Source organism: Protopterus annectens, chromosome 10.part0 (assembly GCF_019279795.1).
Source record: "Protopterus annectens isolate FY-2018-M chromosome 10.part0, PAN1.0, whole genome shotgun sequence".
NCBI classification, from domain to species: domain Eukaryota; kingdom Metazoa; phylum Chordata; order Ceratodontiformes; family Protopteridae; genus Protopterus; species Protopterus annectens.
Window position 1 is genome coordinate 195,061,802 of NC_056744.1, and position 21,362 is coordinate 195,083,163.

The 21,362-nt window shown below is 36.6% G+C and overlaps 1 protein-coding gene across 1 annotated transcript in view; it reads right to left on the reverse strand.

Annotated features, from left to right (window-relative positions):
- The window catches only part of LOC122814116 (extracellular calcium-sensing receptor-like), a 172,358-nt gene that overhangs the window by 36,782 nt on the left and 114,214 nt on the right, over positions 1–21,362 (reverse strand). Inside the window, exons 3-4 of the mRNA XM_044086732.1 lie at positions 20,371–21,197; positions 13,397–13,581 (exon numbers count right to left, since the gene is read on the reverse strand). Coding sequence (XP_043942667.1) covers positions 13,397–13,581; positions 20,371–21,197 — 1,012 coding nt within the window. The remainder of the gene's footprint in view (positions 1–13,396; positions 13,582–20,370; positions 21,198–21,362) is intronic.

Below are 21,362 nucleotides of genomic sequence, written 5' to 3' on the forward strand. Positions count from 1 at the left end.
ATCTAAATTTAAATCTCAAGTATAGATAACCAACTCAAAGACTATTTGAGTAATGAAACTTAACTTTTAAAAACTTGAACTCCCATGATCATAAAACTATTTTTACCATTTATCAGACCAGTTATTTAGTATAGCTTACTTTTCTGTATTTATAGCAAGTGTGACATGTCAGTCTTGTAGATAGAGTAGACAAAGAAAATATACTAAATTAATTTCTTTTGCTTTAAATTTTCCATATAATACCAGACTTGATCATGTTGATTTATATTCAGATTGATATAAACACTTAAGAGAAAAACTGTGCCTGGCTTTCAAGAAATTATAGGCTGAGGAATTTTGAGTAATGATGATTGCAGATCTTCTACAATCTACTTTATGATCTAGGGGAGGCAGTAGACCTCGAAAATCACTAAGTGCAGAACTGCACTGAGATCTACATTTTTTTCTCACTATATGATTTGCTTGTGGAATAAGTTACCTCTATATATATATATATATATATATATATATATATATATATATATATATATATATATATATATATATATATATATATATATATATACCTAAAGTGAGTCCTTAGCCACCTTTCTTTAAATTTAAAGTTTGGTCAGCAAACTTTTTTTTCTGAGCCCAGAGTCTGTGTTTTAATAGGTCTTTAGGTTCTTAAATAGTTGTCACAAACTATGAACAATGAACTATGATTCACAAATAGACTAAGACAAACAATGGAAGCAAAGTTTACAATTAATATGTCTAAAACTCAAAGTGGTATTTAAGGAAATTTGCACGTGAAGCAGTCCCCTGCTGCACTGGCAGTTCCTTAAGCATATCTTTTCTAAAACAGAAGCTCCTCTGAGCTTCCAATCTACATATTTAACTCAGTTTTCACATTTCTCATTTACTTAAACAATTACAGCTGTTTGAATTAATGTTTGAATGAATACATAACAATTCTACTACTGAATAATTCTATCATTTGGCAATGGTGATACTTCACATCTACAAAAGGGTTGTTGGATAAAGTGAATGTTTTAAATAATGAAATTTTAAATGATACATGTTTTGCTAGTTTTGAAGCCAGATATGACAGTATTTTTAATAATATTGAGAATCAAGTGAAAGAGAATGTGGCTAAGAAGTCTAAGAAGCTCAAGAGGGATAAATTGGAATATAAACACAAAGAGGCTTATCCTCTTCCCAAGAGTTACTATGGGTCCAACACAGATAATAACAGGGAAGGGTTGGACGATTTTTATTCTGGTTCCCTTATTTATGACCTTAGAAGGGCTGAGGAAAATGCACAGCCTGCCTTTCAGGATATGGAGCTTGATGAAGTTTCTGAACAGGAATACCTTCAACTAAGAAGGTCAGAAAGGATTTTAAATCAGAATAGGAACAGGCAACATTTTTTACGGGGACAGCAGACCCCAAGGGGGCAGCCCATGAGGGGAAGGAACAACTACTGGAACAATTGGAACCAGAACAGGTTTTAGATTATCAGAATAGGACTGAGAACATTATTTCTTTCTTTGGAGGGAAATTGTTAAGCCTAAATGACTTCAACATGTTTAATTATACAGATTTGAGCATTACTGACACTCATTTTTCTCTTTTTGAGAAGGGCTTTAAGTTTGTTCCAGCAAAGAAACCTGACATTTCTAATGTATTAATCGATTTAAAACTTTACATCAGAAAACTGACATTTCAATTATTCTTTAAAGAAAATAGGGAACACATAGATAACCCTAACAATTTTAAGAGAAAATGCGTCTATAAACCTCCTTTGCACCTGCGTTTGGTTCACTATTAAAAAATGTGTACAAAAGACATCTTTCATGAATATCAGGTACACAGAAATGATTATTTTAATTTGACTAAGGAAGAGACACTTTTATTGGATAGTTTTAGGGTGATGTCTGAGTTATGAAGCCTAACAAGGACAGAGGGATGGTCCTTGTGGACAAATTTGATTATGTGAATGACCTCACTACAATTTTATACGACATTGAGAAATACACCCTGGTTTCTTGGAATGAGATACACATAACCCATAGAGGGTTACAACTTTTTCTGGAGGATAGTTTGTACCAAGGTGTTATCAATGAAGAAATATATAACTTTTTAATAAATGAATTTCCACTTATTCCCAAGGTGTTTGGAATTCTGAAGGTGCACAAAAATGTGTAGCGTCCGCCATACAGACTTATGGTGGATGGACTGGGATTTTTTGACTAGATTAAATTGCATTATTTTGCTGAGACTACTGGCTTTTTGACCATTGATGTAGTCAATTTGTTCAGTTCTATTCCACACCACGTGGATTAGAATTGTTCCATGAGGCTTTAATGGAGTACACTAATCTTTGTAACACCTCGGTTAACTTTGTTATGTAAGTAATGGAACTAATACTTCAGATTAATTTTATAACCTTTGAAATGAGTATTTTAAACAGGCTAAGGGTGTGGCAATGGGGGCCAGTTGTGCCCCCATTTATGCGAACTTAGTCGTGGCAAGGTGGGAAGCTCACTTTGTATTCAGTACTAGGTTTAGTCAGGAATGGCTATTTTATGGATGTTATTTGGACGGTATTTTCATCTTGTGGAAAGGTAACAAGTCAGTTGTGGATAGATTTGTTGAATATATCAATGGAGTTTGTCCTTACTTTAAATTCACACACAGTTTTAATGTGAATAGTATTGACTGTCTTGATGTGAATATCACCAGAGACACTGACTTGGGAATTTTTACTTCGAAGGTTTCTCGTAAGCCAACTTATTCCAATTGTTTTTTGAGGTTTAATAGTTACCATCCTTATCACATAAAAATAAATCTAGTCCAGGAGCAGATGATTAGAGGGGCGAGAATATGTTCCACCAAGGAGAACTTGGAAAGGGAATTGGCCACTTTGGTGCAGATGTTTACATCAAGAAGTTACCCTGAGTGTTTGGCTCATTCAATGTGTTTAGAAGTTTTTCACCCTTGCTTGGGCAGGATGAGTCGACATTAAGAACCAGTTGTGAAACATTGACCACAGATAATAATTCCCTCATTAGATCATGTTGATCCAGTATGGTTCATTTGGTAAAAAGGTGAGAACTATTTTTAACAGAAACTGGGTGATTTTGGAATGTAATAATGAAATTGTTAGCTCTTTAGGGAAAGGCCCAACTTTTACTTATAAAGTGGGCAACAATTTGAAATTATTTTTTGAGTACCCAATTGTTAAGAGAGACGAAAGGGGTACAAGACCATGTGGGAGATGTAAATATTGCACTTACGTGGTTAAAGCACTAGATATGGAGGTGGTTAAAGCACTAGATATGGAGGTGGGGGATCCTCCTTCTAATGTTAGGTTAGCTGGGGGGTAATTGCAACACTTGTGGACTCATCTATATTAGTGTTTGTAACACCTGTAAAGGGTTTTATATAGGGAAGATGGAGAGGTCCCTCAAGAAGAGAATATATGAACATTTATATGCAATCAACACTGTAAATATGAATAATGTTCTTTGTACACATTCCCTTACCTGTATAGGATTTACTGGCTTTAGATTTGACGTTTTACAAGTGGTTCTTAAAAACACTACAGGGGTAATTGGGGCAACCAGGTGGATAAAAGTGAGTTAAAATGACAGGTTTGTTTAAATTCATGCCAACCCCCTGGCTTGAATGAAAATTTGTCCTTGAAACCCATTTTGGTTGAAAGAGCTGCTAATTTATAACAGAGTTTTTACAATAAGTATTTATATACGGTGTATTATTTGTACTGCATTGTTATTAATTGGCACACTGTATTTTTAAATGACTGGTGGGTTAATTGGAACCATTATTTAAATGTTATTGGTTACAAGCACTTTTTGGTTTGATAAATTCTGCAATGAGACAGATGAAAGCGCTTATCCAACTTGTTTTCTACTGTGCTTCATTATTTTGGTGGTTTCTGTGAACTGTTTGCTGGACTATACATTGTTTGTGTGGAAATTGCTATTAAATTATTTACTCCACTGGGGTCATTCATTTCTGCTGCTGGTACTAGTGTCTTTTGAATGGTTTTTGGTTTTTACTTGTTCATTGGTTTACCACTCTGACCCATTTTGTTTTTTTACATCTACAATACTATTTGAGCTCCCATTACATCTTAAAGCTGGGGCTACCACCCCTCCCCCACACTACTTTATCTACTTTTCTGCTGAAAAAGGAGAAAACAGCCCTGCAGAAAAGAAAACATGTCATGTATTATAGAACCCTCCCTGCTCAGTAATTATCCACAGGGATGCTAACATTTAGCAAGAAAAATAGTGCAGAAGGCATTGAGAAGAAAAAGAAAGGTTATCTGTGTCAGGTATCCATCTTCTGCAGGTTTTGAAAGTTTAAAATCAGTGAATACAACTGCAGGGTATGGACGGGGTGGGTATGGTTTAGTTAGAAACTGTGGACAAATCTGATACACAGATTAGTTCCATACCTTATGGGGACTTTATCACATTTATAAGTTTATATTCATATTCTGCAATTAAAATCTGGATTAGAAAGATATATATATATATATATATATATATGTTTAAAACTAAATAAAGTTGTTTGAGAAGGTAATAGGTGGTCAAGAAAATATGACAGGAGCAGCAAATAAGAAAATATTATGCTAATTCAGAAGGTAAAGTGGGGATAAGAAGAATTTAGAAAAATTAGTATATAGATATGGACAGACTGCTCTTTAAAGAAGAAGTGTGTGCGAGACATATGAATGGAGGAGGCATGAGAAGACAAAGGATTTTAATGAGGAATGCATGATTCCAATGTATAAAAACAGAGAAAATTATGCACATTAATGTCAATGTAGGATACTGACATAACTGACTGACAGAAACATGATCAAATTATAAAATTGTCTTGGATGATTTAAAACTATACAAGAAATGGCAGAATTTTGAATGTGGTCTTAAACAAGGTGGATGGGATCAGGGATGTCCAGGTGAATGCACTATTAACTAACAGTGATCTCATACATCTGTGAACTGAAGGGTAAAAAATGGTTTATGGGGTGAATTGTGTGTGTATGGGGGTAGAAGAGGATAATAGATGACATGGGAGAATACAGATAAACTGAGTGAATGAAAAAGCTATTGAAATAGATCAGAGATAGTATTCTCAGGGCTATGGACATGGATTTGAGGAATATGTTACAAGAGAAAACAGTGGCTACACAGAAATGCAAGATAAAAATAGTAAAATAGAAGCCTAGAAGTGAAAAAAAGGTAAAGACACTTAATAAATAGTTGCGGAGTACAAAAAATAAAGACATGAGTGACAAAAGAGATAGGGATTCAAAAATGCAAGTCAAGGAACATTTATCAGGAGGTGACAAAAAGTTGAATAAAGGCTTTTTAGGTAAATAGCAAAGTCACACCAGAGAGGCAACAACAAAGTACAGCTACTGAATGAACACTCAGTAATAGTTTTATTAAAGGAATGGAAGGGAGGGTACCATGCTGTGATGGAGTAATATCAAAGTGCAGAGAGCAGTAGATAGATAGTAGGATAGATGGGTCTATATGACTCTATCGAATGGACTAAATAGAGAATGCTATTTAGTTGATCTGATAGTGTCAAAATGGCAAAATAGTGAAGTCAGGGAACATCTAATTTTTTCCCAGGGAAAAAATTTGGTGGGCCGTCTTTGGGACTTTGCCATTTTCTCCACTATGGTGCGATCTTGGAGTTGGTATATTTAATTAGGAGGGGTGTGGGGCACAGCCCCCCACATGGTGGGGTGTGGGGGGGGTGAAGCCACCGACTTAAATTTGTGTTTAATTTTTTTTTTTTTTTTTAAGGAGCAGCAAATTTTTTCCCTGGGAAAAAATTCACTGTTCCGTTTATTTGATATTTTGTTGTTTCAATATTATCGGTACAATGAAATACCGTTCGCTATTTACATCACACGATAATATGATATAGACGCGGATAGAGAACTGATTGACCAAAGTGTTAGGACCAGAGGGTTGCTTATTTTCTGAGATACTCAGGAATATGACCAATGTACTAGTGTTTCTCCTGAAGAAGAGCTTCACTAGATGATTGGCCAGTGTTTTCATGGCCAGGTAGTGCTGCCACTCAACCTTGTTCTTGTCTTCTGATTAAGTTACAGGAGATTTTGAAAGCAACATACCAGTAAACATGAGTCTGCTTCATTTAGTCAAACTCATTAATCGTTGAACACCTATTTGTTGACCCCTTTTTATAGAAGTCACAAATCAGTGAACAGACTTTTCATTGAAGTTTTTCCTAGGGCAAAGCAATGGTTGGCCACCATCAGGAATGTGCCCTTTTCCCCACTGTAGTGCAATCTCAGAGTTGGTATATTTAGTTAGAGGGGTGGGAAGTGCAGCCCCCCACATTGGGGGGTGTGGGGTCTTTGACTCCCACCTGGGTAGGTTTTAAAATTTATGATTTTTATGACAGTTGCTAGGTTGGCCTACTGTTGGTTATCCCTGGGAAATTTTTAAATGAAAAATCTGTTTGCTGATGTATGGCATCAACAAAAGGGCTTGACAAATATGTGTTTGAAGATTAGTGAGTCTGACTAAGTGATATAGACCCAACACTCATATACCTGATTTTACTATAGTATTTGACTTGGTCTGCACAGTATGGTTTTAGGGGAAACTGTTGAAGTTAGGAGTAGGATCCAGACAGAGGAATTAAACTGTATTGCAGCATGAATGGCTAGTGGAATATAGAGTGTTATGGTGAGAGGAAGGAAGTCTGCAGTAATGGAAGTGGCAAGTAGAATACCATAGTAATACGTTCTGTGTCCAGAATTTCTCAGTGTGTTACCATTTCAAAAATGCTTGATGGATCAAAGACTATAGTTAACTTCTGCTGTCAGCACAAAGATAGGTCTGGTGTGTGTGGGGGGGTTAAAATGGACAAAAAAATTAAAACCAAAAAATCAATAAAACTGAATTTATACTAAGGAAGGATTTATACTCTTTCCTCACTGTTGTGCGACCTTTAAATTGGTATATATAATTAGCAAGAGATGTGGGAGATGCAGCTCAATATGTCAACAAATCTAGATGCTTCCAAACCCAATGTTTTTGCAGGGAGGAAAGTCCCCCAAGCACTTCCACACCCCACATGGAATATTGGATGCTTTTTTTTGCCTTGCTTTTCCATCATAATCTCAGAGAATTTATCTTTCAATTTCTCCCAATAATTGCTGACTTCTGTGAATACTTGTAAAAATTAAGGCATTATGGGTGCCTTTGACTTATCACTGGAAAAGACAGCGAGTGCCATAAGATACCACATATAATACATTGAACTTATCTTTATCAGATGTACATCTTGTTGAATGAATGCATAACATATTATATATACATTAAAATTGTTAGACTATGCAGTTAAGAGTTAATAGGGGATGCTGAGGAGAGTGTAGTCACCACAAAATGCCATTTTTAATGATTATTAGAATTAGTGTATGAGAATTTTGAAAAATATGCGTGATATTGTAATGTCACTGAGTCAGACATTCAGCAAATTTGGACCAATGTAAAGAGTTGGCAGCTGTAATATCTGGCGCTAAATTATTATAGTATCAGACATTTTATTTTATTGTTTATTTTATTTTAATTTTATTTGTTGACGGGATAAAACATGTCTTGATACTGGTAGGTACTTGTTAAGGTTAGCATAGGAAATATGTGTATACGTCTGTGAGGATCTTCATTATCAGGTGGTGGTAGTGTTGTTGCTGGTGTTAATGGTGGTAGTGCTGTTGTTGTTGGTGTTAGTGGTAGTGCTGTTGTTGGTGGTTATGATAGTGTTGGTGGTGTTGTTAGTGGTGGTGTTGTTTTCACTGTTGTTGGTGGTGGTGGTAGTGGTGGTGGTGGTAGTATTGTTGTTGCTTTTGTTGGTGGTATTAGTGAAGGGAGTAGTGCTGTTGTTGGTTGTAGTATTGGTGGTGTTGGTGGCAGTTACTGAACAATGCAACTATGTAAACTACATTTAAAATGGGTTTCTGCAAGGACTTCTCATGGTGTGTTTATGTGCAGCACCATATCACAGTGCCAACTAACTGCTAACTGCACCATTTTCTGTGCAAGCCAGTTGGTGTATACACACATTTGTTTTCTTCCTGCCATGAAGCTAATTAAGCACTTATATGTGACTGTGATTTCATTGTGTTGTTCTAGCATTTTATCTCATAGTTTGTTAACTAGGCTAATGAACACTAGAACCTTTATAAGCCTATCTGTGCACCCCAACCACAATTTGTTCCTGAATACCTTGGGTATCTATTAGGAGGGGGAGTATGTTCATAAGGATACAGCTAAGAGACTTGTGTAGGGGTGGTTAGTTGAAAAAACATTGTTCTTACTGATGGCCTCTTTCAGTCAGCCAGGCCATGAGTGAATTTGCAATTTCCCATCCAATCTGGTTATCATTTGAATAGGGTCAGTGATGGATTCTGCTTCACATGGATGGTGAGACTATATCATAACATGGGGATCCTGTGAGTCACATATCTGTCCCTCCAGCATGTTCTATTTATGTCACAAGAGAAGTTTGAATCCTTGCATCTAGTGTTTCTAGTTTTGTTTGTTTTGCAGATGTGCAAAACATCCATTCCAGGTGGAGCTGAGGATGCCTTATAAGCCAGGCATAGATCACCTCTCAGGAACATAAAAGATGCTGAGTACAGAAACAGGGCCCTTAGGCAATCTATATAGGACAGGGTATTCATGCCCAGGATTCTCCTGCTGAGGAACCATTGTAGGCATTCCACTTGTTTCAAGTTTCTGGTTAGGTACGTGCCAAACTAGGCATTGTACTCAATGATGGGTCTGATAAGGGCTGAGTACAGCAGCAATGGATGCCATACCCTTCTTTATAAGTTTGGCAGCATAGAAAGATTTTCTTTCTTATTATCTTTGCTACATGTTGATCGAAGACCAGATTACTGTCTACATATGTTCCCAGAACTTTGCCTACTGGATCGACTCTTAAAGGTGTTTTGACAATGGAGTAATTAATTTCAGTGAACAATTTCCTAAAGGGAATTTTAATGTATTTCTTGGTGTTAAGTTTTATAGTTTTGCATTGGCACCAGTCATTTGTCTGTGTTAGACACTCTAACAAGATTTCTCTGCCATGAGTGGAATCTATGATGGCTCCCAGTTTACAGTTGTCTGTGAACTTCGTGAGCCAAAGGCCTTTGGCATTAGCCTTGACTTCAGAGAAGTAGACTTTAAACAGGAGTGGGCCCAGCATGGGGCCCTGAGGTACTCAGCTGGTGACCATCTCTTGGTGGAGGTGGTCTCACCAATCATGACTTCTTAGGTCCCATCAGTGAGCCAGCCAGAAATCAAGTGAATTGTGTAGGGATTTATGCCTAGTTTGGATAGTTTGTCAACAGTGGGTCAGTGGGGAATATACTGAATGCCTTAACCAGGTGAAGATGTGCAGTATACACTGTTTTACCCTCAGCTATTGCCTTGGTGATGTTCTCAAAGAACTTAGCCAGGTTAAATAGGCACAACCTTCATTTTAACAAAACTAAATTGGCATGGATGGGTCTAGTGTCTTTAGGTTGCCAATATCCTTGTTGTTCATTTCCAGTGTAATTCATTCCATAGATTTGCATATTACACTTGTCAAACTAATGGATCGGTAGTTCCCAGGGTCAGTTGATGGCCTGCCCTTATTAAGAGGGATGACCATATTGGTCCTACATTTACTTTGTACATAACTAGTTTTGAGGCTGTAGTTGGAGTGCCTTAAGTGATTCTGATAGGTTATGTTTTATACTATTCAGGAGTTAGCCATGGTTGTTGTCAGTGTCACTGATGCAGTGTTCTTGGCCTTAGAAAGCACCACCAAAACCTGATCCCTTCTAATAGTTGGGGGAGTATGCTAGTAGGGATTTCATGGGGGATAGCCAGAGGGAGACGGGGATGAAGTTTGAGCTGAAATTATCAGCCAGTAGATTTGTTACGTCTCCTTGATCAGTGAAGGGGTGCTGTAACCACCAGTTCATCACAATGCTATGTGTTACCTTTAAGGTTCTGGACATAGTTGATGAAGGCCTTGTGACTGTCCTTAACTTGAGAGGCTATCCTGACCTCGTAGCTGGCCTTGTTGAACTTATTTACTTCTCTTAATTTCTTTTTTTAGTTGAATCCAGAAAGTTCTTTTTTTATATAAAAGTTGCTCTTTCTGATTTTGGTCATGGCTTTTTTTCTTTTGTTATATACCTTATTGAGGTGAGGATTCCACCAGTGAGGTTTGCGTTTGATGTTTGTTTTGGGATTGCTTCTGGTTGGTGGGGGAGCATCTGTTCAACAATTTATGTTTGTACACGGTTTCTGTGAATAATTATCTATAGATTACCATCTTCTCAGGGTTAGGAAAATCCTTGAATTTTGATAAATTGTCACTTAATAGGATGTAGCTTGCCTTAGAATAGTTCCTAACTATTACAGGTTTAATTGGCTTTTCTGATTTGATGTTTATTTCAAATGAGACAGCTTTGTGACCCAATCTGACTAGTGAGGATCTGACACAGCAGGGTTGCAGCACTATCCCATGGTGATGAGTACTAGATCCAGTATATCTGATCCTGTAGATGGGGTGCCCACTATCTGGTTCAAGGTGTTCATGTTATTAAAGTCAAGGAAGCTTTGCTTAAGGTTTGGGGTTCAACAGGGGCCTCCTAGAGTAGTGAGTGGGGAAAAGTATAAAAATACCTTACACAACAGAGTATAGCAATGAAAAGAGGAAAGGTAAGGGATTTGGAAGTCAGATTACCATAAGATGCAGAAGCACGAGACACAGCTTTTTAAAACTACTGCAGGAGAAGGGTGGGATGGTGGGAGTTCTTAATTTTCTGTTGTGGCAATAATCAGAAGCTAGATTTCTTTGTTTAACATTTAGCAAAAGAGCTCTACACAAATCAAGCCTTAAATTGACTCACTAAATTCCAGGCACAGTATAATAGCTTTAATGCATATACAATAATTCAGTTAATAAGCAGATCAGCAAACAAACAGCACCAACAAGGCCCTTATTCATCAAAACCAGTTTCACTCTCACCAAAACTATTGCTCACACAGAGATCTGTTAGCTACTATTAGCTAGGCAGAATAATCTAAATAAACAAAATATTTACTTACAAAACATTAATCAATTGCTTTTCAGTCAAATTCTTTCAAATATTTGTTCAATCAAATGATAGTAAACCTAGCTATTATAAACAAGGCAGATTAATATAATAAAACAAAATATTTACTTAACAAAAGTCAAAAAAATTACTCGCAACAAACCGAAGATTAAGTGCAAAATAGTTCTTAACTTTCTGTTGTGGAGAAAATCAGAAGCTAGATTTTTGTTTTGTTTAGTGTTTAGCAGACATGTTTCACACACATCAAGCTTTAAAATGGCTAGAATAAATTCCAAGGACAGTGCTATATAGCTTTAAGGCACTAACAAGAATCCAGTCAGTAAGTAGATCAGCAAAAAATAGCTCCAACTAGTCCTGTTCTCATCAGAGCCAGTTTTACTCTCACAAAAACTACTTCTTACCTGGAGACATTTTAGTTACTTTTAACAAGGCAAATTAATATAAAGAAATAAAATATTTACTGTCGAAAAGTCAAATTATTTATGTACAACAAGCCAGAGACTAATCAAGAACAAAAAATTGCTACAGTTGTTAGGTGACCCCTCTTTCAGCATGACCAAAACATGAAACTAATTGTCATGTCTACCTCAGGAGGCTGGGGAGGCTAGAGGCCAGTTATAGCTAGTTCTATACTCAAATGCTGAAGTGCATTTTAAATATACGCAGTCTAATTTTTAGAACACATTCATTTATACCAAACTGCTCACTGTGTCTCCTCACTGCAGGTCAAGATAATACCTATGTGAGCTTAGATTAGCATTCATCTCAGCCACTTCTAGCCCCTTCTGAGGCTGTTGCTCAGGAGCATGAGGGGGTGAGAGTGGGAGGGCCTCACTGGAATGGTACTGGCCCTTCACTGGCAGGTAGCCTAACAGCAATTGCTTGACTTGTCCCAGCTGCAGTTAGAGCAGATAAGTAGGTTATGGAGCCTGCACTGGAGTCAGCAGGGCAGGTGTAAGGACTGAATGGGGAGTCTCTATGACTAGATTATCTCACCTGGTTGACCCTTACCATTGAGCAACAAAGGCAGGAGGTGGATTATACTACCAGCCAATCCTCTCCATAATTTGTTGATGTAACACAGTACTATCTATCCTGGTCAGTGTAACAGACAGCATAGCACTGCTCATACCCCACTCTGTCTCCACCCATGTGTGTCCTCCCCTCCCCTTGTGTCATGCCTTATACCCCTGACATTATCCAGCCCTCTCTATTACCATTTTTCTGCCTTCTCTTTGTCTCTAATCATCCTGTGGCTCCCAATTCTTGAATGTGCACATTCATCCCTGTTTTGTTTCTTATATTGTATGTTTCTTCAGGACCCTGCACAATCTCTACTTCACCATTCATATCCTGCTTTCCCATTCACACTTCCCCTCTTTGCATCTCTCTCTCTCTCTCTAAATATAGCAAAAAACAGGCTATATCAACATATAAAGATATTGCCATAAGCCCATGCAGAAAGACTGGGCAAATTCATCACAGTGGGCTGAAAATAAGCAGGTAGAAGGGGGATGCCCTGCCTCACCATCCCTCATGTATACTCCTGCATGTTTCCATCTGTTTGTCCCTCTACTTCCTGTCTCTCCATTTATCTTTCTTTCTATGCATACCTCTCCTCCTGTGTTATACATCTGACAGATATCCACACATGTGGGCAATTATACCACTACAATTGCAAATAATATGTGCTCATATAGCTTTACTACTGCTGAAGAAAGTGCTGACATTTAAAGACTAGCTACTACATGTACTGTCTTATTTCTTTAGAAGTATTGGTCTGTGAGTTCACATTTTCATTTCTTGCATGATCCATGTAATATGCTCTATGGTCACTGTATGGATTATTTCTTATATGTCACTAAACGGGGTTCATTGTATAGATGCATGCACTTGCGTACTTTCACTATACAAATACTACTACTTGAATAGTTGCTCTGATCATTTACGTATCATGGGAAAAGGCATGTTGCATCTTGGTCTACATGTGTATTTGCATCCATGCCAGTCCATGCCATGCAATGCTGTGCCATGTAGTACCACCTAGCTGCATGAGGCATGTATAGAAAAGCATAGCATTTCTGTGAATCTGTTTGCTGTCTATATAAAGAAGATTTATACGTAAAAACATTATGCAGAACTTGCATCTTAAGGTATCATTGATTTCTAGCACAATTTATAAATTATTCATTTATAAAAGAGATTACTTACTCGAATGGTTTGATATTTCTCCTTCAGAGCATGGGACACAATCGAAACAGCATATAGGCTGTCCCTTGCGCATGGATTTCCTATATCCTGCAACACAGCTTTCACTGCACACAGCACGAGGGACCTCAAAGTAAAAAAAAAAGGTTAGGAAGATAATATACATTCCTCTAGTATACGCTTGATGACTAAAAAGAAGAAAATAATGATGGTTTGTAGTTCACATGGATTAATGATTCTTGTATATATTATACATTATTTCAGCACTAAAAGTCATTTGATACTCTTCCCTAAAATATATATATATATATATATATATATATATATATATATATATATATATATATATATATATATAGATAACTTCTCACTGATGTCTATGTAATTTATTTAAAAAAATGCCTATTTTGTTATTTCAATACCACTTTTAGTGGTGGCTGAGTCATCAGTAGCACTGCAGAATGATGCAACTTTTGCCATTATATCCTTTAGTAGGGCAGACAAGTTACCCTTATACCAACAGGCAACATATACATAAGTAAGCTTAACAAACAAGATTTCCTGTATGACTTATGAGGACTAAATTAGGCAAAATAATCTTTATTTACCTTGACAGATAATATGTTGTATTCCATTAAACGGACCTGAAGTGGAACATATGCCCACCTTGCAGTTTATTAATCTGATCAGTCACTAAACCTAGAAGGTACAATGCCTGTTTTGAGATACCATCTGAGACTTATCTAATGTGCTATAGTGCCAGTAGAACATCTATAGTCTTTTACTGCATTTCAGTTTATGTCTCAGCACAGATGTGAGAAACAACACCATGCCAACCATACTCTTAAGAAATAGCTTCAGGAATGATTTGCATGATGAAAGCCATATATCTCAACCTCTTACATTAAAAAATCTAGTGACAAAGGCAAAAAATAACAGGGAGGCAAAAGTTCCAAATCATGGATCAATTTTATATTTTCCTATTTCAAACTTAGAAAGTTGCTAGAATAACAAGTACTTTATTAGTATGCATTTTATGAAGGATATGAAGACCAAAACACAGATGTAGCTCATTAGCAAGTTCAACTTATAATGATTTGCAAGAAAATCTCAACTTTTATGAGGATATTACCACAAATATGAGACACACATTTAGACTTTCTGTGACATTTTGGACAGCTGAGAGGTATGAAAAGTTGACAAAGTGTGAGGTGAGAAAAGCATTCAAAAATGGATTAGTGACTAGTGTACCCCCAGGCAGGTCATCATTCTCTGGCTCATTATGCTGAAAGCAGACAAAAACTGCATTTCGTTAAATTAAAAATACAGTCAGGCACCTAAACATAACAATGTTTGCAACAGCTGTAAAAATATAAAGAGACAGAAAATAGCAACCCAAAACAGTCTTCCATTATAATCACATGCATGCTCTGACCTTTGTAGCCCCATCATTCCACAAAATCAGTGCTGTATCGATTTGGATTTGCTCATCATTGGGAGCCCATGACTTGAAGATGCCCACTTTTACACTCCGACTTGTACCATTTGGGAAACATTGAAAGTTTTGAATATCATATTGTGTTGGCATGTCACCATTAATGTCAAAATATACTTTTTGGCCTGCTGTATTCATGAAATGGACTATCTTGATAAAGGTGAGAAGCTGATGGAATATAAAATGAGTGGAAAGACTTGATTAGATTGCCAAAACTGTGACTATCTTTTAAACATTAAACAATAGATACTTTTGACTTCCCTTGTTGTTATCAATATTTCTGTAGATTGTGTATTTTCTGACATGTATTACAAAACAAAACATTGTGTGCATGTTCTTATTCACCCCCATCTTTGCCCATTTGGTGATCCTACGGCATCATGTAGCTATTTAAGTCATGTGCTGCAGTGCACAACAAACTGGACAGCTAACCTGCATTATTTTACAAATGGTGATAATTCCAAGGATTGTAGATGCTTCCATACTTTGTCATTCACCAAATCTGTTCTACAAAGATGGTGTTTGTCTCCTGGGGATAATGGAGGTATTATGACAACAAAAATGATGTGCGTGTGGGGGGTGGTATTTTGCTGTATATGCACATAAGAGCAATGGGTGCATAAGGTAAAATTTCATTATTTTAAAAGGACACACACAGAATGGAGCTGATTGCATTGCTATATCTTTAGTGTAATGCAAGCTGACCCTACTCTCACAGAATTAACTGCATCAAAAATGTTAAGATAGCTGAATGACTCTTTGTTATGACACCTACCTATGTGTCAGTTGTTCTGCCCCCTCCCCACCTTATCATCCCTATAGAATCCTGATATTTGACAGCAAACTTGCATACACTTTCTACATATAACTTGTAATTATAAGTTCTGCTCTTCTTGTTATCTCTGTTTATTTGATATGTATTCCAGCCTTTCATCATAGGTTCATAGGTAGGTACCAGTCTATCGGCCCAAGGGCCTACATAAGCCTAGCCAGCAAGGTTCCATAGCTTACACCACCCCAGAAAGTTATTTTCCTGTGCCACTGTACAGCAGAGACAAAGAAGTGATCCCCGGGGTGTATTTCCTATTTCCCATCCACTCATCAAGATTTTTCTTGAAGAGTGCTAATGAAGAACTTTGCTTAACACAGGCAGTGACCCCTCCTCTTCTGCTAATCCTGTGTGTATCTGAAAAGCAGAGATGAAGGCAGGTCATATATGTCATAGTAATAAATTTATGTTTAGCAAAATAACTTTCTTTATTGTTTGTTCTGTTCCAGATTGTTTTCATTACTGTGTTTCATATTTTTACATAAGACTGGAAATCTTTTGTATGAGTGTTTCAACCAGAAGAGTAATTCAAATCTTTCTACATCTTCTCACATCCCAGATCCCACATACACTGCTGCTGAAAATACATTGAAAGATACATGAAGGCTGACATTTGGGAATAGCAAATCTGATGAAATAATCACAAGTACAAACAAATCTTCATGACAAAATACACATTCTTTTATCATTATTGCAGGCAGCTATGTGGTGCCAGGCAGACATTCATGCTAGTTCTGGTCATCCCTGATAAGTGTTATAACAAAACTGAGATTGAAGGTTATGTCCAGATGTTCAATGGTAAATAAATAAATAAACTGAATTGGTATAGTAGCTCACAGTTGTCGTGGGATTCTGGATTTTTTTTTGTTTTGTGGACTGGTTTTGCAGATTTTTGTTAACAAAAGGTCTGTCCTTCTATTCCGTGGTTTACTTAAATGCCATGCTGCTGTGATTGTACTTAACTTGTACCTTGATGGGGATCCTTGGGGGAGAGACACAACCTGCTAGTACATCTGAAATTAACTACCAAGTAATTATACAATGTCTCATGGCTACTGCATCACAGTAAGTCCTTTAATGTGATCCAAAAATAAATGTTTTGACTCCTCTTTGGGAGTCACAATACAGTTAAACTCTGTATATATTATAAATAGTTGGGCTACATTGGAACAGTCATTTGTTATAGATTTTTTCAATGAATATTTTCATTATTGCTATGTTTTTTCCTTTTTTATCTGACCCTTAGTTTCCTAACAGCACACATTTTTGGTATATGTCATTAAAGGGCATAAGGCTTCTCTAATTTCTCATTTGGGGCATGGCATGGAATAGCACTGTCTTATGATGGAGAGTGAGGTGTGGTGGCTTTCTTTTTGATATTTTATGACACACTGTAGCTTCTCAAGTTGGAATATAAATGAGATAATAACCAGGTAAGGAGGGCCTTTATAATTACCTATATAAAAATAAGGAGGGGTTATTATAATGCTGCAAGAAATGCACTTGACACTTCAGGGACATGAGGAGTTGTTAGGAAGGAGATATCAGGGTGTTTTTTTCTTCTTGTCCTCAGGGTAAGAGGAGAGGTGTGGTTAGTATTATATAGAAACCTATTCCCTTTGACTTTCTTATACAATATGTGGATCCTGAAGGTAGATTTGTTTTACTTATGGAGGTGGTATTAGGTAGCAGCCATAGTACACTGCACTTCTTCTCTCCAGAAACATCTGACCCTGAGATAATGGAGTTATTGAGGGAATGAACTCATGAGGAGGAGGGTCTGTCTTTCTTCGGAAGGGATTTTAATGCTATGTTTACCACTCAAGACATTCTTTCTGGACCTAAGTTACTCAATGACCCTCTCCTGGGAAGACAAATTAAATGTCATCTACAGATTATGGATATGATTGATTTGCATTGGGGTGTTAATCTCCCAGCCTCAAAATGTACCTGTTTTTCTATCAAGTGTGGATGTCATTGAAGAATAGACAAAAAGTAGTATTAAAAAAGTGTATTTTTTGAGATACTTGTCTATACTGCAGTTCATCTTTCTGTTCATGCACCTATTAGAGGGGAAGCTTGTATTAAATAAAAGACTTTAGAAGCATCTTGGAAATTAAATTTATTTTTTTCTTCTAAGATGCACTTCAAGCTTTGGTCTTATTTTTTATTGGATGTGCTGTACTGTAGGGCAATATACAACTTTCTCTATTAGAGCAACAACATCAATTTAAGGTGCAATATGGGTCTACACTCAAAACCTGTGTTCATCACAAACAAGGTGAGATTTCTAATAAATTGAAAAACCTCCAAGTTGATCATTTGGCTTAGTAGGAAAACTTTATTTGGGCTAGAAGGGAATAAAATAGGCAACATCTACAAGAACTGAAAAGGAAAATTGTTTCATATTTGGATTATAAGTGATTGGAGTTTACCCAATGGATAAAAGTGCTAAAGTGGTTTATTCTGTCATTGAAGCTATATTCAGAGCAAGATATAATGGGAATTTTGGATCCTGTGGCATTACCAAAATTAAAGAAGCCCACTTCGAATTTGTACTGGTTTAACTGCACACAAGGTTTGATATGAAATTGTGTGTCTCCCATTAGATCATTGAGGTTTAGGTCTCCTTTAAATGGATTGTTATAGCAGGGTGGTCATATTCAAAACTGGCTTGGCCTTATTGCAGTATGAATATTTGCCAATCAGGAATGAGATTATGATTTCTAAAATAAGCGAGATGGAAAGGTTCTAACAAACTCTCATACTGAGGGGTAATATGGTTTGCAATTATAATCCATTCATTGCGAGGGGTTTGACTGCTTCCTTAAAATGGTTGAACTAGTTCACAGGAACACCCTTTCGGAAGTTTGAATTGACCCTCGCTTGGATGGACTATGCATGTGATGTGAGTTAAAACAATGGATAAAGGTTTTTTTTTTTTTTTTTTTGGAGGGAGGGAGGGAGGAACCAGATGTTTATTAATAAAGGAGTTACAGGTTGGGGTGGTTAAAGCAGTTTAACACAGGTGGCAGACTTATTAGAACATATTTTCAAATGTTGGGAGATGCTGTTATGGGACATAACCTAGGTCAAACTTCCCCCCAAATATTCCTCAATTGATTCATTCTGATAAGTAGAACAGAAACTGGTTATATAAATAAAGTAATAGGTTCAATTTGCCATAGTTTGTTGGGGTTTTCTACAGTTACACAAAAATGATACAAAGCTCAGTGGGAGACAGAGCTCAGGGAGATCTTAAATAAGGAATATTGGACTTATCTATTACAAATTCCTAAATATGTGACCAAAACTCAGAAGTAGAATTTTTTTCAGCTGACTGTGCCTTTTTTAAAGTTTTCAACTCTCTGATCTACTGACCAGAATGTTTTCTATAGTATACCTCTTTGCTGGAGAGGTAGGGGATTAGAATTAAGGAACTGGTATCACATCTTTTAGGAGTGACCCTGTTTTGCTACCTTTAAAATAGAAATCCACTCAGCCCATGAGTTACAACTTGGTTGCTGGATGGATATGACCCCTGCTACCTTTCATTTTGGTCCATGTTGCCTTTCTTATTGATTACATTGATCATGGTTATTATGACCGTATAGAGCTCATAGTTTGTGAATCGTATTTGGTTACTTGCTAAAAAGTGTATTACTAAGAAGTGGAAACAAAGTATCTCCCCTTGGATCCAGGACTCATAGCTGTTGTTAAACTGATCATTTTACTTTACTGTGCATTTCCAGTTTGGTAAAATGTAATTTCAGTAAGTTATTTTCTGTTTTATGATTTGTGGAAAATGATTTGATTATATATTATGATCCTGGGCTTAGGTGATCAAGAAATGGTTTTCTGGGGGAATTCATTGAGGACTCCCTAAAGTCCGATATCGAATATCTGAATGCAGAAGCACAATCACCCAATATACTGATACCAGTAATGGCATGAGCCCAAATGCAGTGCAAAATATACTGCTCAGAACATATGAATAGCACTGTGCATCTGATGAACCTCTGAAAGGGAGGATGGTAGTGGTGTAAACAACAAAAAAGTTGTAAGAATCGATAATTTTTGCAGGGTGAAAGTTAACTTTGCCAAAGAAGTAAAAAAATGTGCACATCAGCTAGAGCACTGATGGTGGAGATAATTCCCTTAAAAAAACATTTATTGTGAGTTGAGAGTGTAGCTAAATTACTGAACATTAGCATTGCAACTATATATAACTATAGTAGTGTGATTTAACATTCATTTCATACTATTTAATACACTAATGATACTCACAGTAATACTTAAGCATTGTTACATTTCTTATGGCTAGCTATAAATGTTTGCCTTGTTTAGTGTAACATTTAAATGTTATATGTAAACTGTCCCCACTCCCATAGCTAAAATTACAAAAATGATAGCATACAGATGCTGGCATGTACAATACTGTGATTAAAGCTTGCTCTGGTCCTTACATTCACAAAGCAAATAAAGCAACACACACACACATATGTGTGTATATATATATATATATATATATATATATATATATATATATATATATTATTTTAGGGTTTAAATGTAGTATAACTTGGACATTATTGTAATATCCCATAATATTTTCATATACCAGTTCTGTATTTTTTTATTTTGCTCACCTGCCATGGATGAAGATTTGTGACAGCAGCACAGGATACATTCTCTGGTATCCCATCCTTAGAATCACAGGATAACAGGTTGTGCAGCCCATGGGCTATAGCATATGCAGCATTGTATGCACTGATTGATTCCTGGAAGCTGTAGGATTCAAATACTGAAGTCTGTAGTTTCTTCAGACTTTCAACCCCTGTACAAAATGAAGTGGCTTTACCTGGAGATATTGCTGTGTTATTGTTAGACAACAATTTACAGTGGAAAACTGTTTCCCAGAAAAGATTCAGAAAATTATCATTATTTGCTGGAGAAGGAGTAATGTTCTGCACAAATTCTTGGAACCCAGGAATTTCTGGATTGTACTTTGCAAAAACTAAAGTTCCATTTAATGTTTTCCAGTTCTCTTTGTTATAAAACACTAAAGAGTTTGCCCAATGTGTAGGGGCAATCCAGACTTTGTCACTCACATTATGCATTGTGACTTCCTCCATTAATGGTATAAGGTACAACTGTGTGGAATAGACAATTATCACCTTCACTGATGGTGCCTTGATCTTCTCAACAATTTGTCGGAGTCTGCTCTTTGAATTGTATGCAGGTAGTATTTCTAGAAAAGCTACACAGTTGTCTCTCTTAGCAAGTTCCTGCAGCAAGCCCTGGCTAGCTTCTATTCCTATGTCATTATCAGAGGCCAGAATGCCAATCCATGTCCAGCTAAAGTGTTTCATCAGCCGAATGATGCCCTCTACCTGAACAGTGAAGTTGCTTATAGTGCGAAGAAAAGAAGGGAATTGTTGTTTGTCACCCAAGAGGGCTAGTACAGACCCATAGCTAATCTAGGGAAATAAAATATTATTTAAAGTATGCTGCTTAGCTTCCTCTGACAAATATTGTGCTTAAGGCAAAGTTTGCATTCTTTGTCAAAAGGAGCAATAACTCACAAAAATGCATGCTGATGCACAAATTTTACTAGAATGGTTATAGAAATTCAGTTGAATTAA